At 41.7% G+C, this 27,851-nt stretch overlaps 1 protein-coding gene across 8 annotated transcripts; it reads left to right on the top strand.

The window, feature by feature from the left end:
- The first annotated feature begins 730 nt into the window (after positions 1–730).
- LOC125695200 (probable DNA double-strand break repair Rad50 ATPase) lies at positions 731–27,849 on the top strand. 8 transcript variants are annotated; one of them, XM_048949363.1, is made up of 20 exons: positions 731–805; positions 6,993–7,078; positions 8,903–9,014; positions 10,662–10,797; positions 11,805–12,033; positions 13,090–13,212; positions 13,662–13,771; positions 15,660–15,741; positions 17,368–17,504; positions 17,628–17,738; positions 20,008–20,079; positions 21,253–21,388; positions 21,838–21,969; positions 23,943–24,081; positions 24,370–24,449; positions 25,111–25,263; positions 26,261–26,363; positions 26,464–26,507; positions 26,709–26,871; positions 27,745–27,849. In XM_048949363.1, the coding sequence occupies exons 3-20, from the start codon at positions 8,909–8,911 to the stop codon at positions 27,768–27,770; spliced, it is 2,082 nt and encodes a 693-aa protein (XP_048805320.1). In that variant the 5' UTR covers positions 731–805; positions 6,993–7,078; positions 8,903–8,908; the 3' UTR covers positions 27,771–27,849. The 8 variants fall into 8 exon arrangements, with proteins under 8 accessions (XP_048805320.1, XP_048805319.1, XP_048805322.1 ...); XM_048949362.1 differs by lacking the exon at positions 27,745–27,849 and having other exon boundaries at positions 26,709–27,686; XM_048949365.1 differs by lacking the exons at positions 17,628–17,738; positions 27,745–27,849 and having other exon boundaries at positions 26,709–27,686.
- Positions 27,850–27,851: the final 2 nt, after the last annotated feature.

The raw sequence follows: 27,851 nt of genomic DNA on the forward strand, positions 1-27,851 counted from the left end.
AGAGGAACATCCAGGCAGTGGGATGAGTTGAACAGCAGATGTCTTCATACAAAATACTCTTTGCTTGCCAAGTTAGACATGAGGCCCAGTTTCATTCCTCCTAATTCCACTGATGCTTATTGGGGAAGGAACATCCACAGCTTTATTAGCTTCTTCGGTTGAAATACAGATCTGTGATGAACTGAGGAAATCAAAACTACTAAAAATTGCACTTCAGGTTTTCATTCTAGCTTAAAAACGTAAGCAGTACAAAATCCTGATGGCTGTAGTGTCACTTCTTTTAGAAATGTGTGCAAATGTAAATTCTGACATCAGGATTTAACCAAGATTCTCCCAAAGTCTCAAGTGTTTCACCTCGCCCACTTTGGCAACAGCAATCACGAGTCTGTGACTCACACACTGTATCAATCAGTGCAAATTAAAAGAAATATTGTGTCTACTGCCATTTAGCCAGAGGTGCTCCCACAGCTCTCCAGTCACCAGAGACTTGAGTAAATCTTCCTTCCTCTACAGTGAAATGCTGTGGACTCTGTTGTGCAGGTTGAGCTGAGCCATTGTAACCCACATTTGGCGAAAGAAATTGTGTGGGAAGTGTTGAGTCACGGCCTGAACCACTGATTGAGCACCTGGGGAAAGGACTGGGTCACACCTGAGAGCACAGCTGAAGGCAATTCAGCTGTGTGACCAGGAGTGGAGCTTAGCTGCATGTCTCTTAGACCCCATTTAAGGGCTGACTGCCACAGGGAAGGATCTCTGGTTGGAGATCCCTCCTTTTGGAGTTTTCTATTGTGAGCTTAGGATGCAGGTGAGCATTTCATTTTTGATCATCTCTTTCCACCAAGATTATCCTTCTAACTATAAACCCATATAAAACACCATCCTAACTACACCACTCTTCTAATTGTACATTTGTTAATTGTACAATAAATAAAATATTTATTGAATGTATTGAAGAAATATTTATTGAATATATTGAAGAAATAAATAAAGTACTACAGTCATGTACCAGGAGTCTGTGATACAGTGCTATCTGAGAAATTACAAGCAAACCACATTAAATGGTGATTAATAGAAGATTTTAAGGAGCTTTTCTGGAGCAGATGGCAATTTATGCTGTTAGACATCAGCAGTGAAGTTTCCCAAATATGAGCAATATTTTGAGTGAAATGACTTAAAAATAAATGATACCCTAGATGCAAAGGATGCAAATGAATATTGGTAAAGATTAAAAGTAATGAAGTATCAGAGAGGGCAAATGGGATTTCATGTAGAAAGAACTCGGTAGCCTTGAAGCCTAATAAGAAATGGATGATATTTTGCATCACAAGTGCAAGACATGTCCTTGGTTGAGAACAGACAATTCTCTTGTAGGCTAGAAGGTCAGTGTGTGGAAACTGACAAGAAAACCCTAACTGGCCTAAAAGAGGGCTAAATAGAGGATGGCTGTAGTGGGGCAGAGAAGTGCTACTGGGTATCCAAAGGAATTAGGGCCCATCACAGGAAAGGAGGCTGGAAGAATTTGTTCTTGTTAAATAGGCAAAATGAAGGCTGGGGAGGGGGATATCCTCACTCTTCTTATGGTCACTGGGGCTGAGCACTGGGAAGGCTGAAATATGTGTAGGCGAGTGCTTAATTAAGATGCTTAATGCTGATGTAGGCAAATAATGATTCTCCAACAGTACTCTTATTCTGCTTATTCAGACCTGGTAGCTTTTGCGAGTTGGTGCTGCTTTGTCTGGCAGCTCTTACCAAAGGGCTGGTCAGGGGTTTGACTTTCCCCATTCGGTGATCAACACAAGAGCTGAATTTATTTCCAACACAAGGCAGCAATAAGTTCCTAGAAGTCTAGGGCTGGAATTCAAAGTACCTCGTAGTTTAAATGCCCTGCTGCAGTTGTAAAACCACCCTAGTTTATGACCTACCCTTTGCTCACACTTGTGCTTTTTATGTCCCCATTTAGCCCCCCAGTCTTTATTAGGAGTTTGAAAGCAACATCTGCAGATAGTCTGACTGAACTAATACCAAACAAACAGAAAGAACAGCTAAAATAATACCTATGAGTGCATAATTGCTTGAAAAGAAATTAACTCCTTGCTTTTCCTCAAGTATAATTTTCTAGTTCATGAGTTAAATTCACTGAAAAAGTTGAAAACTTGCCTCCAGGACTTCGGCATTACAGAAATCAATTTGTTTACTTGGCCCAGAGGTGCCTGGATTTCAACTGCTGGCCAAGTATCAAAGTGCCTACTCTCTGGAACCAGTAAGTCCATTGAAGCCTGATTCCTGCCCTAAGACTACAAAGGATTTCCAGAAAAAGAAGGCCCTTCCTTTCTTTCTAATGAGGCCTTATTTTACAATTAGCAATCATGAAACACAGATGGCTTTTTATTAAGCCAGATAGCATAGGTCTTCCAGAAGCCCTATGGAGGCTACTAGCCCAGGGACCACTAAGCTCACCCAGATACTGGTTTTCTGCCTGAAGTGGAATAAAGACATGGGTCTGCTGATTCTAGGAGATAACTGAGGTACTTGGGGGGGAAAAAAAATTCTTCTTTGAAAGGTGAAGTATTGGCACAGTATTGCCCAAGGAGGTAATGAAGTCACTGTCCCTGGAGGTGTGCAAGAAGGTAGATGTGGTACTGAGGAACACGGTAAGTGGGCACAGTGGGGATGTGTTGATGGTTGGGCTGGATGATCTTCATGGTCTTTTCCAACATCAGCAATTCTATGATTCTACTTAGTATATTCAACCTGCAGAAGAGCATTACCAGAAGTTTGCTACAGCCTACAAGGTAGCAGACAGTGACATATAGAGTTAACAGCAAGTCCTTTAATGCAGGGTAGCACCTGGCAATTTCCAGAGCGGTTTCTTAGCGACCCGGAGGTGAAGGATGCCACTGCCTTTGCTGATTGTCCCTTGCTGAGCCGTAAATCAATACTGAGCATGAATGGAGAAGGTCTCCAGTAATAGCCTGGCAAGGTGACAGCAGCCATAAATATGCAGGGAAGAAGGGGCCATCTCTTAACAAGCTGGTTACCTCCAGAGGAAAACTGCAGCACTTTGCATTTGAATTTTGTAGGTAATGAAGGAGTGATGTTGTCCTGCTGATTGTTTATATCTTTGAGCTCAGTTTGTGTGGAAATAAACAACGAATCATAGAATGGAATCACAGGATTGTTGTAGAAGATCTCTAAGATCATCTTGTCCAACTGTCCACCTACCGCCAATTTTGCACACTGAGCCACGTCCCCCAGTGCCATATCTGAATTCCTCCAGGGACAAATCAGTAGTTTTACCCGATATTCCCGCATTCACTCATAACTTCATCTTACATTTTGAATAGAAGTTCTTAGAGACCCCATTTTTAAGGTGATAAGGCCATCCCAAGTGATTGCATCTAAAAGATAGATCTTAGCTGCCACAGCTGCATGGGAAAGCTTCAAAATATAGCTCAGCTGTAACATGCAGGCTCAGAGCAGCAGATAAAGAATCTACACTTTATTATTTCAAAACCTTGCAACTTTTGAAAGGTTGGGGTGCCAGCATAGCCTCCAAGGCCAGAAATTATCATGTTTAAATGTTAGTGTGTGACGGTACTTCATGCACTGTGCTTGCAAGAATGCCATTTTATATGTGGTCCTAGATGCTTGTAGGTATATAGCAATATTTTGGTCTCTCTGGAGGCAGACACAGCGTGCTCTCCTTGGAGCTGAGGTGACAGTGGCTGTTGGCCTGCAGTGCCTGGTGTCCTAGCAACAGCATGGCCTGGCGCAGGCACCATGTTGAGGCCTGAGCCAGGCACTGTGGCATTGCCACCCTCTGCGGTAGCCCTGGCTGCCGTCCATCGCCTGCAGAGCCTGGGTGAGCGTGCACAGGGCTGGGGGTTGCTGAGGCGCCTCCTGTTCCCCATGGCAGGATGAGGCTGTGCCACAGGCGGGAGGGTGGGCTGCTCTCCCTCTGATGTGACCCCATAGCCTGGTGTGGATGGGAGCAGGGGAAGCCCCAAACCAGGAGCTGTGCTGTGTTTTGTACCATAAAGATAGAGAGGTCACAGCTTCATAGGGAAAATAAGCATTTCTTTAGCCTCAGCGTTGTTTGTCATAAGCATCCTCAGAAAACATTGCTGATGTTATTCCCATGGCTGCTCTGGCCATCGGCTGTTCCTTCCTGCAGCCCAGTTTTTTGGGTTAATGTGGGAGACATAAAATCCGAAGGAAAGAGTCACTGGGAGACATAAAATCCGAAGGAAAGAGTCACTGTTTGGTGGAGGCGAGCTGTCTGTTGGCTGCATGTTTCTAAACGAGATGGCTGCCGTGGTTCTTAAAGCATTTCCTCCTTTCCTTTTTGGTTTTGTTATCACATATGTGGCCATCTGGTTCCTCTGTGGGACTCTCGAGACTTTTTGGCAAGCACGAATGTGAAGATGTCTAGGGCTTTTCTTCAAGGCTTTCCATTGCATCTTATTTCTAGAAGCATGGCTTGAAGCAGCGTTTTCACTGACAGCTGCAGTTTACACCTGCATCACAAACCTCCTCATGACAGTGACACTGTGGGGCATTGCTTCAATCAGAAATCTGGTGGTACATTAAGAAAGCAAATGTGCCTTGCTCTGTGGTCATGGCAGGTGGTGTGAAGCAGGTGCTTGTGGTCCTCAGAGCCTCTGAAGCGAGCACATGGGATGCTGTGTGAAAGAAGGACATCTTAAATAAGCTGAAAGCACAGATTCAATCCTTTTAGGCATTGAGAAGTTACAAGCTCTTTAATTGTCTTTAATGCTATTTTTTTTTTTCCTGGGCTGTATCAGACAAAAATCTGCTTATGGAGCTTTTGGGCCTTCATGGAAGATAAATGTGACCAATAGAATCACATTTATCACTCTGCCTCCTGTGAAAAAATACACTCTACTTTTAGGGTAGCTGAGTGGATTACAGAGATGCGAAATTGGAACAATTCAGCAATTTGGTGCGAAGGCCTTTATGAAGGAGACGGAGCAATGACTAAAAGCAGAATAAATTTGCTTTAAAAGGGAAGATTAATCATCTTGCAAAAGAAGGATTGCTGCAAGTGTAAGCAAGGAAATTGAGCTAAGAGTAATAAAGTTTTCTAGAGAAAAATGCACCAAATAATCTAAATAGCAAAAGATAAATTTCAAACAAGCTTTATCTAGCTCTGGAGTGTTCCTTTGAGAAGTAGGGGCAGACAAGTATTAAGGCTGAGCAGTCCCAAGGGATGGATTGCACACAGAGGGATGTTGCCTCTGGTAATCATTTCAAATTTTCCAATTTCAGAACATTCAAAACTTTCCATTGCAGTCAAACGTGTTTAACTGTGATGGAGAGTTATTCTTGTCTAACAAAACTGGTTTCTTATGCATTACCAGGATTGGGCACAGCCTGTGGTTAGAGATGTGTCGCAAAATATTCACTTCTAAAGGCCTCAGCTGTCAAATGAAGGACTGCGTGGAACCAGGAGCTGAGCTTCCCCGTTCCTTCTGAGATTTGTTGCAGGGCATCATCTCAACAGCTTAGTTTCAAAGGCTGTGCAAGTGTAAAGTCCCTTAACAGAGCTTAAAACCTAGAGGTTAGAAAAAAGCACGCACAGATGAGATGAATGTCCTGGGGTGACATAAACTATAGTATGAGATCCGATTTGATGAGGAATATCCCACCAGTTAACGTCTGTCATCACAGAGCTCTGCCCTGCTGGCCACTGCCAGGGGCTGTGCATCATGTGCCATAAGGACCGAGCAGTTTGGAGGAAGGATTGGAGGTGTGAAGGAAGGCTGGCTAGATAGTCGTTAAGAATGTGGTATGCAAGTGATGTTCTGCTGTGTGGAGGGGATAATCTGTGACTGGCGCTGTTTTTGGAGCAGGAAGTTTGTGCTTGCGGCTCTGAATGGCAGAGGCCAGGAAGTGGGCAGCTGATGCGTTCTGCGTGTCGCTTTGATTTCTGTGCTACGTTTAAAAAGCTGAAGGGTTTGATAAAGGGAAGAGTTTTGACAGTGATGGAGGTGGCATCAAACCACGCGTCTTAGAGCATGGCGTAAGGAAAAAATAGAAAGGTTTAACAAAAGGATCAAACATACAAAGAAATGAAGAGGGGCTCTGAAAGGGAGGTAACTTAAAGGACTAGAAAAATAAGGGATTTACAAGCAGAGCTTAGATTTCAACATGGGCTGTTATTTACGTGCAATGCACCCCACCTTTGGTTGTGTTTCTCTAGAAAACAGCACGTTGCTGTGTTGAATTTAAGGCTGGCAGGTGCTGCTCTGCAGGCCTGAAGCTGGGCAGGCAGAGCAGTGTGCCTCTGCTCCCTCTGCTTCAGGATAAGGTGAATCCACTCATTCTTAGATTAAGAACTTCCTCTTCTCCCCCTGTGAGTGTTTTAGTCTCTGTTACAAAATCAGCATATCAAAAAATGTCGTGCCACTGTAACAGGTACAGTGATCTTCTGGATGAATTCAAATCCCAGCAATTCTTATTCTAGCTCGAGCTAAATCAAATTTAACAATACAAAGAGCAGCTTGTGCACTAACATAAATCTCACTTCAGGTTTTGATGAATCCAGGTTAGTATTTTTGTTGGGAAGAGACATAATGAAGCCATTACTACTTGGGAAGATTAGCTGCACCCTCCTGAAAGGGAAATTATTTTGATCCAGAGCTTTTAGTTCAGTTAATAACCTCTGCAAACTTCTCTCTATGACTGCCTTAAAAGATGGTTTGCACAGAATTTAACTTGGAGCCATTTTAGGACTGAGGACTTGATTGGGACCCATGGACCTCATGTGCCCCCCACACATCTGCCTTTTCCATGCACCAGGAGGAGTGTCAAAGATGTTGACCTACTTTAGAACATGCAAAAGAGATTTAGAAAATAATTTTTAAGCAATTTTTTTTTCTTTTTTTCGGAGCTATCTTTGCAGAACAGACAAGCAGTATTTAAAGCTTTGAAAATGATCCATTTTTATTTTACTGTCTTTTCTGCTTCAGAAAAACACGTGAAAAATGAAGACTGTGCGTTCAGTGAGGAAATTGTGCAGCACCTTGAAGACACTATTGCTGCTATTGAGAAATTGGTAAGAAAAATTAATACTTAGTTTGGGATATACTGCAGAAAGTTGGCTGGTAACCACAGAATCAGTCTCCAACAGTTGTGATTTTACATATGTTCTCTTGCGTACATTATATTCTACCCCAAGAGAGAAGCAGGTTGGGTTGTGTTTGCATGCAGCTTGCTGCCTGCAGAGATTTGGCTGTGATGGCACAAACCAACCTGAGTAGAGTAGACCACCCAGCTGATCCAAGCCTGAGCTCATCTACTGGTGTTCTGATGTGGGAGCAGTGGATGCCTTTTTTTCACTGCAGGTTAGTGGAGCTTGGGGGAGCGCTCACACTTCTGTTGAGTCAAGAAAGGAAGAGTCTTATGTTAGCAAATTGGAACTGAGGGTGTAAGCTCTGTTTCAAACTCTGTCTTGTCTTTACAGTTTGCTTTTTCTTAAGAGATGTCAGCTCCAGACCTACAGTGACTTAGTGGTAGCATCACAGAAACCTCCAGAAGGCAGCAGCCTATGCTTGCCTGCAGCTCTTTTTATCAGAAAGGCCTTAACACCCTTGGGAGGGAGAAACATAAAATCATAGAATGGCTTGGGTTGGAGGGGAGTTCATCCAGTTCTGACCCCTGCTGTGAGCTGACTGCCCTCCACCAGATGAGGCTGCCCAGGGCCCCATCTGGCCTTGGGCACCTCCAGGGATGGGACAGGTGGGTGCAGAAAATGCATTCTTCTCTCTTGGAGTTGCAGGGAGGATGCCCCACTGATGTCAGTAAATACAACAGGTGCTACGGAGTTCAGTAAGGAAGTGCTTTGCCCTTCAGCTCAGCCCAAAGGAGTTGGTTTGGGATAATTTGTGTTTACTTGAAAGAACTGTCTGTATTGCATGTGGTGATGGAAGATAATACCTCAACTACCGGCTGAGAAGGGCTGTTCATAGGTAAATGGCTTTTGTTGTAAGACCTCAGAGGTCACTGAAGTCAGAATGGCTTCAAGCAGAAGGCACTTTAACAAGTATCTCCATAGGGCACTTGTCTAAGTAGGTGTAAGTTTTGTAAAAACTGTCTCCATCAGTAGGCTTCTGAGTCAACTATTTGGACCAGCTCTGCATTAGCCTCATGAGATGAGTGTTTTATATAACGTGCTGAACTCATGAAGCTGTTTTCTTTTTCACTGCTTCAGCTAATTGAGGATGTAATTCACGTGAAATTAAGAACCTCTTACGCATTTATCTTACATATCTAAATATTTCATCTTCTCAAGGAAAGGCAAATAATTTATATCATGCATATAGAATTTGCTATGTAGGCAGCAAAATTTAACAGCATCTTTTCTGCACTGTCTTTGCTGGTGAGTGTAACAGCTAGCAAAAAGGAAGGAGAAAAACGGGCTTGGTTTTATGCATAAGTTGTGATGTGAGAATCTGTGAGAATAAGAGCGGATTTATTTTCCCGGAGATTGGAGGAATCTTTGTCAATCCACCTGAAATTCAATCACATGATTTTTAGGATTCAGTTGCTTCCCACCATTGGTTGCTGCCATTGATTACCTCCATTTTCTCTCGCTCTTCCATCACCCTGAAGGTGATCCTTTCCATACAGCCAACTGTGAACCAGAAGATGACTTTCTGGTGTATCTGAAGGCCAGCTGCAGGCTCTGTTCAGCTTTGGGCCATGAGGAAATTAGGCTTTTCTGTTGCTAAAGTGACACCCTGTAAGACAAGTTATTGTTATTTTGAAGACTGGAAGAAAGGAAGAACAAGTGTGAGCAAGGATGATAAGAGGTTTGTAAGGAAGAAGTGCTTTTTCACCTGTTGTATTTGTTCTCATTTGCGGATTTGTTAATTGGCAGGAAGAAATGCGAAGGAATACCATTGAATGCCTAGAAGAAGAGACTATAAAAAACAGCAAGCTTCGCTTCAGAATGCACAATTTTCCAGGAGAGATTGCTGCAGAGATGACAGGTAGTACCAACCTCACTAGCTCTGGAAAGACAAGAAAACTGAATTTGCCATGCATGCAAATGACTTGAAGAATTCTGTGAAATAGAAATGGTAAATGGCTGTCAATAACTTATTAATGAATGAAGATGCTGATGTGTGATTCTGTGAGGCATTATTCTCTTGTGTAACAGTGAGACATCTTCGCTGAAGACTGTGCACAAGCACTAGAAGAACAATGGGGGAGCTGCAGCATTAGTTCTGATTGCAGCAGGGCCACAGCTGTTCTCTGATGTTTGTGATGGGGCACTTGAGTGCTCTGCAAGTTCCTTTCTTGTGAAGTAGGATTAATAATGATGAAATAATAAACATTACTTTGGGTGGGGCTCATCTGACCAATGTCAATCAGGTGCCTCCTACAGCTGATGGAGAGGAGCACTTAGACATGATTCATCTCACGTGGAATAGATGTTTAAAGCAAGCCACCAGAATCACAGGCTTGAAGTATCTTGATCTTGGGCTATGAAAGGATGAAAATACATGAAAATGAAGATTGAGATTTTTTTTTTCTATTTTCACTTTCAAGATGCCCAAGGCATACTCTGCCAACTCTCATCTCCCTTGATTTAGTGGGCATGGGTGATGGGTTGATGGTTGGGCTAGATGATTTTGGTGGTCTTTTCCAACCTTAATGATGCTGTGACTCCAACTGCACTTGTATCCACAAAGAACAGCAGTCAAGTAGCTGATCTGGATGAGCACTGGAATTTTTTGATTTACAGGAGAAGCAGTAGAGCTGGATTTGTTTGGTAACCACGAGGCTGCATGGTTCTAAGTGTGGTGCTCATAGGGATGGCAGCACTGCGGGGAGACTGATGGAGCAGGGCTTCACCTGCAGTACAGTGGAATTAATCAGCTGTAGGCTCAGTGGGAAACAGCAGAGCTTTTTAGTGGAGTTAGTAGTGTTTTCCTTGTTTTTTTTTCCAGCTGCATTCTCTGTTTGTTGATTTGTTTCTTACAGCAAGATCCCTCCCTCACCTTCTCTCTGCCTATAGCATGGTTGCTGTGCAGCTAGCTGGCTGTTTATACTAGCTGCTGCCATTCTGCTCTAAGTGTTTTTGGGTGGGTGGTTGTACCTCATGTGACTGTTATCTCAGAAGCTGAAAAGATGCTCTAGTGCAATGCCCGTGCACAAAAGAGTTTTATCCACGTAGCCTCTTCACATGGGCTCTTCAGTTTCACACAGCTGTGGCCCCTCAGGGAGAAATGCTGTTGAATTCGAGCAAGGTGATCCTGCTCCTTCTCCATGGCTTCCAGAGCTGCTGGTGCAGATGTTTTTCAGTGAATATTTATCATTTCACTGCATGCCCAGGGGATTTTGTAGGCATATAGTTTGGAAAAGAGCAATGGCTCTCTAAGAACACAGCAGACTTTTTCTTGTTGATAAATGATGATGACTCAGGGAAATTGTGATAAGACTGAAATGCTAAATAAAGCATGTGATTTAGGGGATGTTATGTAGTTAGTGCCTCAGAATCACAGCTATTCCTTGCCAAGTGACAGTACTTACAGTGGTGGGTCCAAGATTATGAATCGATCCCTTTATGCATTATCTCAGCTATGCCTTTTTGCAGCTAAGAGGCTTCTGTGTGTTTTGTGTTTATTTTGTAGCTCTTGTTGCTGCGTCACGTGAATCTGGCGCTGCTAAGATGAATCAGCTGCAGTCTGCATTGAAAAACATTGCTTCTGAAATTGAATTATTGGATGAGAAGCAAACCCTTTGTGAAAGGCAGAATGCTGCACTGTGGTAAGTATTTATCTGAGAGAGGAAAAACATACTGACAAGGTGATTAAGGCGAACTGAAATGTTATGAAAACATGGTGAGCAGTGCTTGTCCCTCACTCCTGCAGCTAGCTGCAGTGTTTCTAGGCAACTCTGTGCTGCAGCAGCAAGCCTGCTTCTCCAGATCTGGTTTCTTGAACATCAGAGCTCGCTTGCTGCTGCCTGTCCCCCTGAAAACCCTGATAAGCTTGGCTGGGGAAAGCTGGCTGCTGCCTGGCTTCTCACTTTGTCAAGGGAGAGTTTTCTCTTTCAGTGATTTTTGTTAAGGAACAACTGCAAAGATCATAACTCTCAGTTTAGGAAAAAAAAATAATATTAGGAACCCTGAAACTAGATGATCATTATGGCCCTTTTCAACTCAGGTGATTCTATGAATTAGTAACTGTGATAGAGATCCCTCTTCAAGAGTTACCCAAAGATATGGAGCTGATTCTTGTTTTCTCACTGAAAGATTTCGTGTTACTGTCACCCCCTGGCAAGCTGATAGAGAGCTGTTCAAAAATAAATTAAATGCATTTTCTTAGGGGAAGTCTTCTTTCTCCATTTGTTTGGTGCTTGAAGGCAGTCCTTCCATTTTTAATGAGCCTTTTGGAAAATAATCCCACTGGAGTCCCAGGCTGGATGGGGCTGTGAGCAACCTGCTCTAGAGGGAGGTGTACCTGCCAATAGCAGGGGGTTGGAACTGAATGATCTTAAGGGTCCCTTCCAACCCAAACCATTCTGTGATTCTATGAAAAGTAGAACTTTAGGAAGGTAGTAATATAAAGAGCAGAAAGCTGTTCCATTAGAGTGAAGTGTCTTAAATGGTTTTAATCACACGTGCTGGTGAATGTTGTGCCTTACAGTAGAGATTGAGTCTTGAGATTGTCAACATATGAATAAGCAAGTATTTATTTCAATGAACATTCAAAGCAACAGAAATAACATCTGAAGTAACAGAAGACGTGAATGGTTTGGTTCTTTTTTTTCAGTGAGGAACAAAAGCGCCTGCAGATACAGCATAAAGAAAAAGTGGACTTACTGAATGAAAGGATGGCAACAAAAATTAACACAAATGTGCTCTTACTGGAGACTGATCGTAAAACAAGAGCTACAGAAAGAGAAATAATCAGAGCAAAGGCAGAGTTAGAAGAACTACAAGAAAAAATAGCTGAAAAAATGAGTCAGCTTGAGAAAGAGATGGAAGTGTGTGATGGAAAGGTAAAGCTTTTGAAGTGCCCTGAGAAATTGTGTCTAATGCTGTGTTTGGCTTTCTGTTTGCAGCTAATTTAGATCCTCACAGCAGCCAAGCACAGAACTGGCTCTTGTTGTAGATACAGGTGCTTTGTCTGTGTGTGGGGGGTCCTTGTGTACACACAAACACACACACACCAAAACTGCACAGTTTCTAAAATCCATGTTCTATCAGATCATCTCATGATGTCTGTATCAATCCTTCTTGCTGTGTGTGGGACAAATGATTGTATGCTGGGATTGCATCCCTCCAGACACACTGCTTAAAATAAAAGTGCCTATATTTACCAGCAAACTGTGAGATAAGGCTTTACTGGTTTTTATATCCTGCCCTACTTTCAGTTGCATACATTTGGTATCCTTTCTGAATGGTAACATAAAAAGAAGCAAATAGATTAAATGAAAGCTTCCTCATAGAGAATATGTCTCCTCAGAACAGAACTGTAGCTGTGTTCCTGGGAAGGTATAATCAGGTTCTTCCACTGAACCAAAATCACATGAGCTCCTGAGAGATCACAGAATCATAGAATGGCCTGGGTTGCAAAGGAGCACAGTGCTCATTCAGTTCCAACCCCCTGCTGTGTGCAGGTCGCCAACCAGCAGCCCAGGCTGCCCAGAGCCACATCCAGCCTGGCCTTGAATGCCTGCAGGGATGGGGCATCCACAGCCTCCTTGGGCAACCTGTGCCAGTGCCTCACCACCCTCTGGCTGAAAAGCTTCCTCCTAATATCTAACCTCAACCTCCCCTGCCTCGGTTTAAAACCATTCCCTTTGTCTTATCACTATCCACCCTCATAAATAGTTGTATCCCCTCCTGTTCTGATCCTCATTTGCGTCATTTATTATTTCTTTTTCATGTAGAATTTATTCCTTTGGTACGTAGCTGTGGTTTTGGCAGAAGTTTATTTTCTGCTAATGTAGATGTGCTCGTTTAATTTTGAGAGGCTCCAGATGCTTTACTATAAATTTTTAAACGTGTAGTGTGTTACTCAGAGTGAATTAATTGTGTTCTTTTCAATGCAGAGCAGAGAAATGAAAAAAATCCTTGATGCTCAAAAGGAAAAAACTTTGGCAAAAAAGCACGTGTTTGAAAACCTGAATATAAAATTATTGGACCTGCAACGTCTGATAAGTCTGAATTCCACAGTGAGTTCAATGCAGAGTCGCTGTGGTTCATTGTTAGTGCAAAGATCAATGTTTAATTTCAAAATTGGTCGAAGTGAGGGGGAATTTAGAGTGAAATCCTTTTAAGAAGGATAGTAAGCTTACATGCTAGCTAATTGATTGGCATTGTTGATTAATTACTGAATTGAGAATCTTTTTTTGAGAATAGAGGAATCGTAGATACCTTTAGATAGATATAATGAATACAGCCCTAACCACTGTTTCCTCAGCATTCTCTCTTTGCAGACAGTTGTTGTTTTGACTCTGGAATCTCAGACTTCTTTCCTCGTTAGAGGAAAATCCCATCCAGATGTTATAAAGTCTTAAAGATCAGTGGCAGAAAGGGATTTGTTGTCTGCTTTTTTTTAATAATGTATTTTATTTTATAATATTTTATAAATATTCTTTTAATCTTTTTAATTTTTTTATAGGCAATACATAACGAGGAAATTCTCATCACAAAACTGAAAGAAAAGAGGGAATGTTTGGAAAAGCAGATGGCTGTCAAACAGGCAGACATGGTGGCAGCCTTGGAAAAGAGGTAAGAATTCATGAATCCTTTGGGCTGATCGTTCTGCTAAGACTGCATCCGTGTTTTCACTGGGAAAGGTGACAGCAAAGTTTATGAAGAGCCAGCTGAATTCTACAGAGCCTGTGAATTGCTTAACACTGTAAAATAGCTACAATTCTCTTTATAAATTGTAATGCAACAATAAATGGGAGTCTTTCTAGTGGCTTCAATGGGTACACAGAGAAGACTTTGGATTAAGCGGGGTTTAATCTGAATTAGCAATCAGTAAAAGTTCCTTTTGGACTGGAGCTGCACCCAGTTAAACAGCACAGGCTGGTTCTATCAGCTGTTTCTCTCTGGAATTGTTTGCTACATGCAATAGAGCTCAACGTGGAGATCCTCAACGTAGCATCACCAGGGGTAGATCTGTGCTGCTTCCCCTCTGTCTCTGCCATTGGTCGTGTGAAGGTTTATACGACTGAAGGGGATGGGGAGAAATGAGATGTTCTGATGGTTCAGATTTCTGTTTGAACCCCTTTTGCTCTGTAAGATGGATTAAGAACCCATACAAAGAAGAAAATAAGAGTTCTGTGAAACATGGGTAAAAGTATCGTTCAGAACTTTAATATTTCTCTTGATGGCAGAACAAATCCATTAATGTCTTTGTGGAATGAGTACTGCCATTAATTAACAGTGTAATTACTGGAAAGAAATGAGCCGCAGCCACCATCTGGTCACGGCTCTTGCTTCTGCAGACAGTTACAAATTGCTTATCTTTACCCTCTGGAGTATGGGATCTGGGCTAGGGAGATTGTTTTTGCTGACATTTAAAGGGCCTAAAAGTAGTTGCAACTTGGTGAATGACCATGGACCGCTGGCTGTGGTGAATTTTATAGCCTCACTGTAACAGTATTGTCCTTCTGTTCTCGTTCTACTGAATTTCTGAAGCTGTTAGATGTTATGAATGTCTTTATTTCCTTCAGAGTGTTTTCCCTTCATAACACATTCCATTGTTTGATGAAGCAGATGAAGTTAAGCAGCTGAGTTAAAGAAAGAATCTGGCCAGTAATTTTTTCCTTCACAGTATTTGGCACATTATCTCAAAGCCTGTTCAGTTTGGGTTTTGCCTTTAATACAAAAGGACACCCTTGTGGTATCTGTTCTTCCTTCGCCTCACATTTCTTTCCTGAGGCACTTCTTTAGGTTGACTCTTGTTTCTTCCATCACTCCCAGTTTGCTTAGAAGATAGTCAAAGGAAGGGAGCAGCTCTTGTGCTGACTGCATCCTGTAAAACATACAATTGCACAACGTCCATCAGAAGAAAAAGGATAAATTCATACTCAAATTCTACCACTTTAAACTCTTGCTGGTAGGGTTTATTTACCTGAAGGTCTGTCTGCTTGCTGTTTGAATATTCTATCAGTTTGTCTATAGAAAATACCGCCCACAAGCCTTCCTTGACTTGTATTTTAAGGTCTATGAGTAGAAAGCCTGGTAGTTCTGTATGTCTATAACTTTTTTGCAGGTTTTATTCTCATCAGATATATTAGGGGACATAAATGAATAAGAATATCTGTATGAAATAGATCTCAAATGCATGCAGACATTCACATAGCTTACATTTATATCAAAGGGTCTGAGAGTAAGAATGCATTTCACTGGGAAGGTGGCAAGTGCTGGGACAGGCTGCCCAGAGAGGATGTGGATGCCCCATCCCTGGTGGTGTTCAAGGCCAGGTTGGATGGAGCCTTGGGCAGCCTGGTCTACTTGATTTAGTGGTTGGCAACCCTGCCTGCAGCAGGGGAGCTGGAACTCGATGATCATTGAATTCCCTTCCAACCCAAGCTATTATATGATAGCTTTTAATAATCTTGTGTTAGTGCTCACCTAACATGTCCAAATTGACTTTGTTTAATAGAAATCAGATTGATTCTGAGTTACTGCTTTCACAATCAAAAATTGCACAAGAAAAAGAGGATTTTGATCAGGAACTTGGAAAGGTAAGAGATTTTTATTCTGGTCAGAGTTTTTACTAAGCCAGGTTTTGATGAAACAGTCAATCACAGACCTGTCCAAAGTGGGACATGAAATGTTTTAGGTGCTTTGATTTGCCCACGCCTCTATGTTTGGTGGGTACAACCATGTAGAAGGCGCACAAACATTTGCCTTCTACTCTGCTTAGGCTCTGAAGGCAGTGGTGAGATCTCCTCTTTAACTAAGATCACAGGAAAGTGTTGATATGATACTGAAGGGGGTACTGAGAGGTGGTGTAAACCTGAGGCTATGGTCTTGTGAGCTGGGATGCAAGAAACTAGAGGGTTTTGAGACTAGGGTGTTGATTTAGGAGAGAGTCCATGTGCAATAAAAGAATGGGACAAACTGATGTATACATGAAGATTGTGGTGAGATTTGTTTACAAGAATGAGGTTGGTATCCTGACTTGGAAATCTGGGTGTGGAATTTTCATAGTGATTCTTGAGGATTGGCTCCATGCTTCTTTATATCATTAATTTATATTGCCTGTGTGGGAAAGATAATTAGCTGTGGCACTCCATCTGCTGATTCTGTGAAGGAAGTCCTACTGCTTGAGATTATTGTTATGCAGACTACACACATCCATCTGGGGACGATTTCTAACTTAAGTTAATGAATTGTATCTCCATATTTATGTCTATCGAGCAAGGTATCCACTCATTAAAAAGCTGGGGCTCTTAGCCTGGAGAAGAAAAGGCTCTGGAGGGACCTTATAGTGGCCTTCCAGTACCTGAAGGGAGCCTACAGGAAATCTGGGGAGGGACTTTTTATAAGGGCAGGTATGACAGGATGAGGGGGAATGCTTTAAACTGGAAGAGGGTAGATTTAGACTAGATACCAGGAAGAAATTCTTTACTGTGAGGATGGTGAGGCACTGGAACAGGTTGCACAGAGAGGTTGTAGATGCTTCCTCCGTGGAGGCATTCAAGGCCAGGCTGGATGGGGCTGTGAGCAACCTGGGCTGGAGAGAGGTGTCCCTGCCCATAGCAGGGGATCGGAACTAAATGATCTTAAAGGTCCTTTCCAACCCAAAGCATTCTGTGATTCAGTGATTCTAAAAACTCAGACATATTGGCATTAGGAAGTACCAAGTTCTCTTCATTAAATGCACACTTCACTCGCAGTTGTCCCGCACTCCCACAATCACAAGCCAGGACCCCATTCCTACTTCCTTTCTCTCTTCCAGCTTCCTACCCCTGTCTCCCTCAGCCATGACACATGACTTCCCTCCTCTTTAATACTGCATGCCTACCTTCCCAGGGCTCCTTCCTGGCCAGTCCTTCCCCATTCCCACTTCATCACTCTTGTGGCTCACACAGTAGGAGTCCCTGCCTCTATGTGGAGGAAGGCACCACGTGTCTGGGAGCAGCACAGCCTGGAGGTTGTTTCAGACCAATTGGTTTGAATGGGGACATGGAAATGAAAATCCAGAGATGCAATCTTGACGTGACATTTGTGTATGTCAATTACATGTATGAAGTCAAGCTCAATTTATTTAAAAGTTCAGATTTTTTTAAGAAAAGCATTGTAGCAGCATAGAACATTATTACAAGAGAGGATATTCAGCTAACATCTACAGACCTTATTTGTAGGCTAATAAATATCTACAAAGCACTGAATGCCTGAACAACAAACTTAAATTGGAAAACAAAGCTGTGCACCAGAAGCTTGAGCGAGCACTGGAAGAAGAAAAACACTGGTCCAGAAGAAGAGATGAGATGGAGGCAAAGTAGGTTTTACCTATCAGATTTGGGATCCGGATATTTTAATTTTGTCATTTTATGATTTTTATGGCTAATGCTTTTCTTGCTGCATATTGAGACCACATTTCTACATCTCTTTCTTCTGTTAGATTGAGGAGGTTATCTGTTCTGTTAGATGAGAAGCGTGAATTTCTAGAAAAACTTGTGATGAAAGCAAAAAACCTGGAGAAGGAAACTGAACATCTTGAAGACAGCCTATTGTATGTGATCTTTCAAAATCAGCAGTAGTAAATAATTTCAGTCCTCTTCTTTGCTGGTTTGAGATATTCTGAACTGAACATCAGATAAAGCAAACTTAAAAGGGTTTATGATCTTTACCAGTAGGCTGGAATGAAACCTCATACTACGGAGAGGTCAGCTGCCCGTTACCCTAATTGAGTTTGCAGTTTCTTGTCATGAGATGAGAAATATTCAAATAAGAATTGAAATTCAAATAAGTTGTAGCAGTGCAAAATGTAAAAATTCAAAAACGTTGGTTTTGACTGGAAGCTCCATACAGTAGTATGAGGCCTTGGACCAAACCATCTTCCTTTTATGGTGGTATCTGAGAAAATCTGCTTTTGCTCAGATAAAGCAAAGTAAAACCAGGTTAGTCTTGTGCACAGAAATGCTCTCAAAATACCAAATCTTTGGGCTGTGTAGTCAGTGGGGTGTGGATGGGAGCAGTGTTGTCCAGGCACTGCAGCTTTTTCTGAACATGCAGCTGGTGGAAGAGATTTGGGGATTTTGTTGCCATAGATGAGGAACTGGCCACGTGGACTGACCCCAGATGTCCTGTCCCAGGTTGCCTGTTTACTGGAGAATCAGGACAGGAATGCTAAATGTTGTACTCTAAAAATAAAATCTCAAGTAAGGAGGGTAATCCTGGCAAGGGGAAGAGCTTTTACTCTCTGTTGGAGGATCATCCTTTGCAAGAGAAAGTGAAAAGGATCAGCCAGTTATGTCCTCCAAACCCAGCAGAGCCAAATATTGCATACAGTGTGTGTTCTTTGCTGCCAGTTGTCCTCATTCTGCACAGCTTTTCTTGTGGTGTGGCACCAAAGGGCTGTGTTAATGTGGCTTCCTTGTTCTCTAAATCCTACTGAGGAATGTTTTGTTATACAGTGTTGTTCAGCTTATGGATATAATTATAGATAAAATACAAGAAAATATTCACTTGCCTCCCTTTTACTGAACATGAAAACACAATACATTCATCCTGCTTTGTAGGGAAAGAAGTACTTTTCTATCTAATACAAACAGTGTATTTGTTATTCTTGGCAAAAGAAATACTGCTGCCATGTAAATATGGAGTGCAAATACACTGGTAAAGAGGTCAACTTGTAGAGCAATGTAAATAAAATCTACATTGCAAAACCAAATTAACAAGATGCAGAAGTGAAATAGTCATCAGATAGTATCTTAACACTAGTTTGGAATCTAAACTAATGACAGGAAAGGAAGGGCTGTTACAGCTTTCTCAGACTTGTAAATCAGGTTACATCAGACAACACAAAACCTCTTAGAAAAATTGTTTGAGAGGTCACCCCTTCCCAGTCTCTGTCATCCTACTTTTTATTTTGTTTGTACATAGTAACCTTGTTCTTTGAATCTTCGCTGGTCTCCTGACAAGCAGCATCCTTGTCCATCTAGCCCAAATCATTTAATTTCAGTGAATGATGCACAGAGCTCCCAGTCAATTTAACAGGGTCACCAAAGTGGAAACCAAAATTAGGATCTCTTGTTAATTTTTCTTTTCTCTAAGAATGGTGAGTAATATGTTCAGGATGCCACCATTCGCTTTATAAGATTGATTTTTTTTTTTTTAATATGACATTTCAAATCTAGTCTGCCAGGTTTCATTCAAAGAGGGCAATCTTTGATGGATAAAACCCACCGAGATGGGAAACCCAACTTTACAATTATGAACATAATTTTGCTGAGTATGGAATAGAAACAAATAGGACTTTCTCATGGTTTTGCAAGAATTACTTAGGGCTACAGTGCAGCACTACTGAAATGTCTCAGAGTGCTGGTTTGATCAATTTTCCATTTAAACCAATAAAACCTTTGGAAGAAAGTCCCCTCCTACCTCTTTGTGAATCCTTCTGGATTTGGAGCAGGCACTTCCCGTTGTCTTTGAATCTTGAAGGAGTGAGAATCGCTGGTTTCACACCACCAACCTTTCTTCATTGTATTGAGCTCCCTTAGAATATACTGAATGCATGTAAGAATTGTGCACTTTGATATCAACTCTTTTAGTTTTAAATGGATGTTTTGAAGCTGAGAAACTCTGTAATACACCATTTGGCTGAACGCTACAGAATGTGCATTGCTGAGATGTGATCCACAGGTACCACGTTGCCTCTGTCCATCTAATAAATGTTTAATGAAAGGAATATTTTGAGAAGCTCTGCTAAAAATTTGATGGGAAGTGCTTGCAAATGTTCAGCATTGTTTCTGAAAGTTTCTCTTTTTTTTTTTCCACAGAATAGCCAAGGAAAGTAATGCAAAGGAACTGGCATCTCTAGAGCAAAAATTGAAGGCAGAAAATAAGATGAGGTAAGATGAGAGAGTGCGTGTACTGCATCTTTAAAAACAAAGCAGTAAATTGATGCATTGCTGCACTTAGTTGCTATTACATCAGAGATATAAAAATAAAGCCTTCCTATGTAAATATCCAGTGATAGAAAGGCAAGAGAAGAACATTTCCTCAAATATACCCATGGTTTCACTTGAATAGTTGCTGCCCAGTGGTGAGAATCATTGAACTTACCATGTAAGTTGGTCTTCATCATTACGGCAGTAAATATTCTCCATAATTCATAAGGTATTTGATATTTACCAGGATAGAAAGCTGTGAAACTGTTGGTTATTTATTTTCATTGATTTTAAATTTAATTAATGTCCATTGGTCACTGAATTGGATATTTACGTCATGCTTTTGTCTCCAAGATGCAATTGTGCTCAATCCAATAAGCTGCTTTTGCTTTTCCCCTCGTTAAAGTGCCATTCTAAATTCTAACTCTTTTAATGAATAAGAATCTTTCACCTGACTTCCACTATGTTCATGTCAGCAGCTGTTCTTGTATCAGTGCTATGCTCTGTCCTTCTTGTAGTTTACAAGCCCCAGGGATTTACAAACACAAAATCATGTCCCTTCTAGCTTTTCAATTTGCTAAGGAAATTAACCAAATTATTTAGTCCAGACTTAAGAGAAGACTCGTTGCCTTTAGAGTCCTTCTCTGTGTTCAATTCAGAGACACTTTTAAATAGAAACTCGTAGGGTTTTTTCTGTCTTTCTATGCATCCTTTCTAGATTCTGTCAGGATCCCAGGCTTCTAGCTGAACCCCTTTGATTGTAGTCCTGAAGTTACAGAAGATATCATAGAATCAAAGAGGGTTGGAGGGGACCTTAAAGATCATTGAGTTCCAACCCAGTGCCATGGACTGGTTGTTCCCACTCAGGCTGCATCCCATCCAAGGCCTTGGGTACCTCCAGGGATGGGACACCCACAGCTCTGGGCAGCAGTGCCAGGGCCTCACCATCCCTTGAGTAAAAAATTTCTTCCTAACATCCAACCTAATTCTCCCCTCAATAATATGGAGGAATATTCCAAATTCTCAAATTAAACTTGCTCCAGTAATGCTGTGTCCAATCATGCTGTGTCTCCCTTCATTCCCTTTGCTTTTTCTCCCAATTTCAACTTATTTCTGCTTATGGTCTGTCACTAGAGTGATGCTTCAGTGGAAGCTACTATACTTAGCAATGCAAAGCAAACTCTTTCTTTTGGAGGAGGAGAATATAAGCAGAAGAGTGAATGAAAGGATAGAGACTGGTGAGAAAAGGCATGCTGAGCTTCTTCTGGAGGTATGTTAGACAGCAGGTAGTATAACTGAAGACATTGAATGGTACAATATGTTGATGCTATAAATTCAGAGTAAATTGGTAAGGGCTAACTCATTGCAAGTTAATAAGCATGTAGTCAGGTTTAAAGATTTCTGGTATCTAAAGGTCTTAATTTCTCCATCCTTTGAGGTATTCAGTAGCCATTTGGACGTAGTCCTGGGCAACTGGCTGTGGGTGGCCCTGTTTGAGTAGATGGGATTGGATAAGATGACCTCCAGAGGTCCCTTCCCACGTCACGATTCTATGATATCTTATCATCATTAATAATTTAAAAGCAATTCTTTATCTCAGCAGATGTATTTTCAATGCAGATTAGTCTCCTTTTATTCTGATTGCTTATTTCCTAGTGGTTCAGATAGGCAATGTATATTTTAGAAATCCCTGTCCTTTGTTCTGTTTTCCATTATGAGACCAAAGAGCTTGAAAAAGAACTTCTTCAGTCTGAAAACCAAATCAAAGCGCTGACTGAAGAAGCAATAAAGAGAAAAAATGATTACAGGAGTTATAATGAAGATTTTACTAATAAAATAAAATATCTGGAGGTAAGCTTTGTGTTCGTTTGCTTGTTTTGATGTGTTGTTGTTGTTTTTAATTAACCCCGGGTCAATTTCTGGTGGATGAATTGATCTCATTCCATGCAGAATTGGCAGTGTTTGCTGCATCACATTGGAGGTAGGCTCAGTAATTATTTCAAGACATTTCTCTCTCTTTTTTTTTTCCTTCTGTTGATAGTGGGATTTTTGTTTGTTTCTTTAGTGCTCAAAAAGTCTTATGAAGAGACCCTCGAATTATTGAGACTCTGCAAGCAGTACAAACCCAAACATGTATTAATGTATGTAAGGGCATCTCTGTCAATCAAGTGCCATGCAGGGAAGGTTTTTCTCAGAAGAGATGCCTCCCATTTTAAAATAAAAATCCAGCACAAACTAAGTTACAGGATGCATCCATTTAACTGTACTGTGAACTACCCAAAAATAACTACTTGTTCACATACAATTTGTTTCACTGTTTTTGGGTAAACAAGCCAGCATTCATGGAAATGTGACAGGTTGGTTTTAGACATTGTTCAAATTCTCTGAATTATGGCTTTTGCAAATCTATTTGAGTGATGAGTGGTCTGCTGTATGTAACTCAAGGCAACTCGGTGTCAGTGCTCATTAAAACACTGATGGGTTTTCTTTCCCAAAGGAAGGAAGACAGAGAAAGGCTGCTTATGAACCGTGCAGGGCTTTGGGAAATTTCAAGCACCTCACTGATCTTTGGGATACAACATATGCTCTGTTCCCAGGCTCTTGGTCAACATTCTGGCTGGAATTATCTCCATGACAAATGACAAGTCAAAAACTTCTTTGGATGGAGGTGGCACGTACATTCAGTAGCTTTTGATGGAATTTTACGCCATGCTGGGTAGAAGAATAGCAATTCTTCTATTACTGATTAATAATTTCAGTTCACATATACATTTATCCTTTGTAACAACCTACAGCATATAATTCATACAAGCCCATCGTTGGCCAAATACAACAGTGCTCCCAGATGTTTGAGGGAGGCCTGCTCTCAGGTTGAAATTAATCTGTATTTTCTTTAATGACTCAGGTGGTAGAACAGTGTGAATATTAATCCCATCTGCAGAAGGCAGTCATGATAAGAGTGGGAGCACCCTCTACAGTGCAGAACTGGAATTCAGAATGTTTTTTAACAAATTGGAAAAACAATTTAAGGGGGAAAGAAAGAACTCCTTTGGCTTATCTGTGGGTTTAGATACAAATCTGTTACAAGCCCATCATGGGGGAAGGTCTTTAGGTCTAGCAGTGAGAAATAGGACTGAAGCTGGCAAGTTAAACATATGCCAACAAAGAGATGTAGTGATTAAAAAAAGGCACGTATCAAACCAGTCCGTATAAGGAGGCACAAAGGCTGGCAGGGCACATGATGCAGGTTTTCTGCTCCTCCTGGATTGGCAGGACACTGGTGGAGCATTGTGCTGAGTAGTGATCACCTCATTTAAAGGAGGATTTAAGTCTTAGAGATCCAAGAGGAGTACAACAAAAATGATCAGGAAAAAAAACAAATAAGGTTGAAGAAATGTGCAGCTTTTCTAGTTAAAATAGGTAAACCTAGGAAAAATGGTAACTGACAAACAAATAAAGGATAGGTAGGTGTCAAACTTTTCTCCTTGTTCACTTGTTGAGGCAAATAACAGGAACAGAGTAGATTTAACTTAAGAAAAAGTTGGGACCTAAGAAAACACTGACAGCACAAACTGTGGAACCCTGAAGTCAGTTGTGAGACGTGGCATCCTCTACTGCTACAGATTTAAGGACAAAACATCTCTCATGGGTATTTAGGTCTGACTGATTCTGCTGTAGAGCAGAGGGAGATGGACTAAGATGAACTCACTTCCAGTATTGCTTCCTCTGTTTGTTTTTCTTTCTCCCCTCTGGTTATGTTTAATTATTTACGCATGAAATGCTGCTTCGATAGATTATCAATCAGTATTTCTTTTTCATTAAAGGATGTCATCAAAACTGCAAGTGAAAATCTTCTTAAAATAGAACACAAGTTTAAGGTGAGCAGGATAACTTTGGAAGAAACCCAGAAGGAAAGAGAGGAGAAGTATGCAGAATATGAAGAGTTGAGGAAATCATTTTTGAGTAAGTGTGAAGTAGCTCCTTGACATAGTAGGACTATTTCTGAGAATAGATTGCCATAGCCCTTTGTTTGCCTGTAGTTCAGATGAACTATGAAACAAGTTTAAACTGAGCTCTGCACAACAACTAGAATCCATAAACTGTATGGATAATCCTGTAGCATAAATATGGAGTATTTCTAAATGCCAGACCAGTTAAACAGCTCGCTTACTGACAGAACCTAGTTTTCTTTACAGTAGCTTTACCTAAAGTTCATTACACTGCCTTAAAAACCCTTTCTCTGCTTTGTAGAAAAGAAAGATGAAGAGTTACAAATCCGAAGAGCCATTCAGAAATCAACCAAGACTACTGGGATGCTCAAGGAGGAAACTGTAAAAGTTTCAAACTTAATCGTACTACTTCTGTAACGTTTCCATCACCAGCTCTGCTTTCTCACAGGCACTGTGAGGCTGGGGTTGGGGAAGACAGGCTGGGGCTCAGGGTGTGCCATCGTCTCTGTTGCTGTGTTTCTGTCTGCTGGGTGCTGTCTGGGGATCTCTGCTCAGCTTATAGCCCAGCTCATATTGAGTTGCCTTTAAGCCTTGTTTTTGTACTGCCTAGGCACATGGGCAGGCCAAAAAGAGGCTGGTGAACTGAGGCCATTGTGAACCTGCTCTTATTCAGATGCTTGCTACTGCTAGGGCAGCGTCCTGTAAGTGGGAAAATCTGATGACTCTTCCACATCAACACAGAAACCAATGGTTCTGTATGCTGGCATATCCAGTGACAATAATGTGACATCTCTGTCATTGGGTGGCCCTACAGAGGGAAGGCCACTTTTGTGTCTGAGCTGGTTCCTTCCTTGTGGACCATGAGCATCCCTCTCTGTATTTCTGCCTCTTTCCTGGTAAGAGAGTATAGATACCTGTCTCAGATGTTACTTTGCAATTATTAAACAAAAGGTGCTGTGTTATAAAAATATCTTTTCACTTTATTTGAGTACAAAACTCCTGTATAAAGGTCAGCTAGCAGTGAACAGTTTGTTATTTACAGCTGGAGCTACAGAAGCAATTGTGCATCAAGCGTGATGCTGCAGTCAGCCAGCTGAAGCATCAAACTGAGACTATGAAGTTGCTGGAAAGAGACATCTATGAGATCAACAGAAAACTTGACATTGTGAACACCGAGAACTGCAGATTCAAATTAGTGAGTATATTGAAGATTAATAGTGCTCGTTCTCAATCAGAAGTTCATTTGCTGCAGGAAAAGGCCTTCCTGCCATGTGAAGGAGGCTGTAGTGAGATGTCAAGTATGCCTGTGCTGTTTGGAATATGTGCTTTTGGGCATAGTCTGTATACCTTTCAAGACCTGGGCTATCAGAATAGCAGAGCCTCCTTCCCCACAAAGGATTGTAAATGTGGTTTTATTGCCAGCTGCTTTCAGGCTGCCGCCCAGACCTTAAACCACATCCGTGCAGTTGTGTGCACTGCTGGTGCCTTCAAGCAGGGTGCTCCACTGCTGCAGGTAGGGAGTGTGTGCCTGCTGACATTGTGGATGCTAGGTACTAGCTGCTGTGCCCATGCCATGCCAATGTCCATGGGCATTTTATCCTCATGGACACACAAAGGCTTCCCTTGGCTGCAGGCAGCTGGAGCTCAGTGATCTTTCATGTCCCTTCCAACCTAAGCCATTCTATAATCCTATGATCCTATCTTGAGGAAGAGAGGAAGGAAGGTTGTGTTTGGATGTGCTATTGTGGCTGATCTCAGTGCCCTGTCCTGTTCTACTCGGTACGATGGATGTAGTCGTATTGCGTTGATTTTGGCAACTGTGAAACTTTATTAAGATGAAATGGAAGCTGTTGTCGAAAGAAAGCTCATCCAGAGGGCTACAATTAACCTTTGCATATCTGCAAATTGAAACGCAGCTTCTTGTAGATGTTAGGAAAAGAAATTCTTTACTGTGAGGTGGTGAGGAACGAGGGGGGGCCAGGGTGGATGGGGCTGTGAGCAACCTGGGCTAAAGGGGGTGTCCTGCCTACAGGAGGACGTTGGAACTGAATGGTCTTCAAGGTCCCTTCCAACCCAAACCATTTTGTGATTCTACGATTCTTTTTGCTGATATCTTTAGAAACATTGAAACTGCGTGAAATTTATTTAGGAAAGTTACAAACTGTGGCAAGTCATTCATTTTTATTTTACAGTGCAATGCACAGATGAAAGAAGATATCTTGGCAATGAATTCTGAAGCTGAAGGCCACCAGTCAGCGATAGTGAAAATTGGGAATGACCTGGCAGTGCTTCGTGGTAATGTTAATTACAGCCTCCAAACAACAAGTGGTATTGCAGTCCTTGCATCTTCTTCACAGAACAACCTACCATAGCTTAACTGTTAGCTCTGTTACAGGTTTCCTTCTGGAGAGATGGTCAGAGGACAGCTCTATTCAGAAGGTGAATTAAACCAAACTGTAAGGAAGTTTTTACCACCAGGACAGGAAAACCTGTTTTTAATGCAAGGATTGGGTCATCAGTGGAAAGCTTCCTGCAGAGCTATTAGTTGGGTGGTTGGTCAAGCTATGGGAAAAGAAGATGCACAAAGCTTTCTCAGCATAATTTTGAGGGAAAGAAACATTCTACCCCATGTCATTGCAGGAATTTCTGGAGAATGAGCAGGAAATTCTGGATGCAGTGACAGCCCTGCTAAGAAAAATCCAGCATCGAGAGGAAAGGGTTGGTGACATTAACAGCAGGCTACGAAATAGTCTGGAAGGAATGGATTCTCTGCTTGAAAAGAAATCTAGAATGGATGGTGATGGTAAGACACACCAAAACTTTTTCACTCTGTTCTTTCAGTCCTAGAGGAGTTCCATTCAATTTGTTCTCTGTGATAAAGCACGCATAGTACAGCTGTGTTAAGTCACCCTCCTGCAGATTAAGGCTTTGTGGTAAAGCTGGTGCATTTTTTGTAGAACTGGGCCTGGATATTAGAATTAATAGTAGCCTGGGTGCTATTATCATCTTTAATTTCCACTTTTTAGAGGCTTGTGATAACAACTGTTATTACACTAGGGCATTAGCTTGCTTCAGTTCCTCTTTTTAGTTCTAAGCCTATAGATTTCTGCTTTCCTTCTTGGTTCACAGGGACCTTGTTTGTAATGAGTCACAGGCTTGGTCAGGGTATGACTACTGCCTTGTTACAGAAAGCAGGTTCTAATTGTGTTGTGGAGCTGATAAAGCTGTGCTATTGAGGCTGCTTTGAAATTGTTGGGTCTGGGTTATATGCCAGGAAGAGGGAACTAACAGAGGAAGGCAATGTCCCAAGGAGGAAACCAGGCAGAGGAGGGAAGGACAATGTATAGCAGAAGAGCTCCCTGCTTCATCTGAAGGCCAGTGTCAGTACTGCTTCCTGGGCACAACATGCAGAGGAGGTTTTTCCTAACACATGAAATCCATGCATGGAAACAAATGCACGTAAACACACACAGTTCTCAGTACTGCACCTCTGCAAAAGCCTTTTCCTGCCTGTTGCTGCCCTGTCTGCTCACTTTCCTACAGGGAGTAACACACGGGGTTTAAGATCATACTTCTAGAACTCTGTATTCATGCGTCTGCAACTGGCATTTTCTTTCTAGCAGTATACAGAACAAGCTCCAGAAACTTACAATGCACTTCCTCTCCTTTCTCCTAGAATCAGATGCAGTGAAGAATAAATGAGGAAATACTCAAGATATATTCTTTGGAAGACAGAAGCCAGCATATGGGATGAGAAAATCAATGCTATGTTTTATTCAACTG

This window comes from Lagopus muta, chromosome 6, assembly GCF_023343835.1.
Source record: "Lagopus muta isolate bLagMut1 chromosome 6, bLagMut1 primary, whole genome shotgun sequence".
Classification (NCBI taxonomy): Eukaryota; Metazoa; Chordata; class Aves; order Galliformes; family Phasianidae; genus Lagopus; species Lagopus muta.

What these genes read in the sequence shown, in the direction of transcription:
- LOC125695200 (XM_048949362.1), top strand. Translation starts at nt 8,909, where the DNA reads ATGCGAAGGAATACCATTGAATGCCTAGAAGAAGAGACTATAAAAAAC. An exon ending in AAGGCAGAAAATAAGATGAG is followed by an intron (nt 20,080 to 21,252) that starts GTAAGATGAGAG and finishes GTCTGTCACTAG; the next exon opens with AGTGATGCTTCAGTGGAAGC. An exon ending in AGAACTGCAGATTCAAATTA is followed by an intron (nt 25,264 to 26,260) that starts GTGAGTATATTG and finishes TTTATTTTACAG; the next exon opens with TGCAATGCACAGATGAAAGA.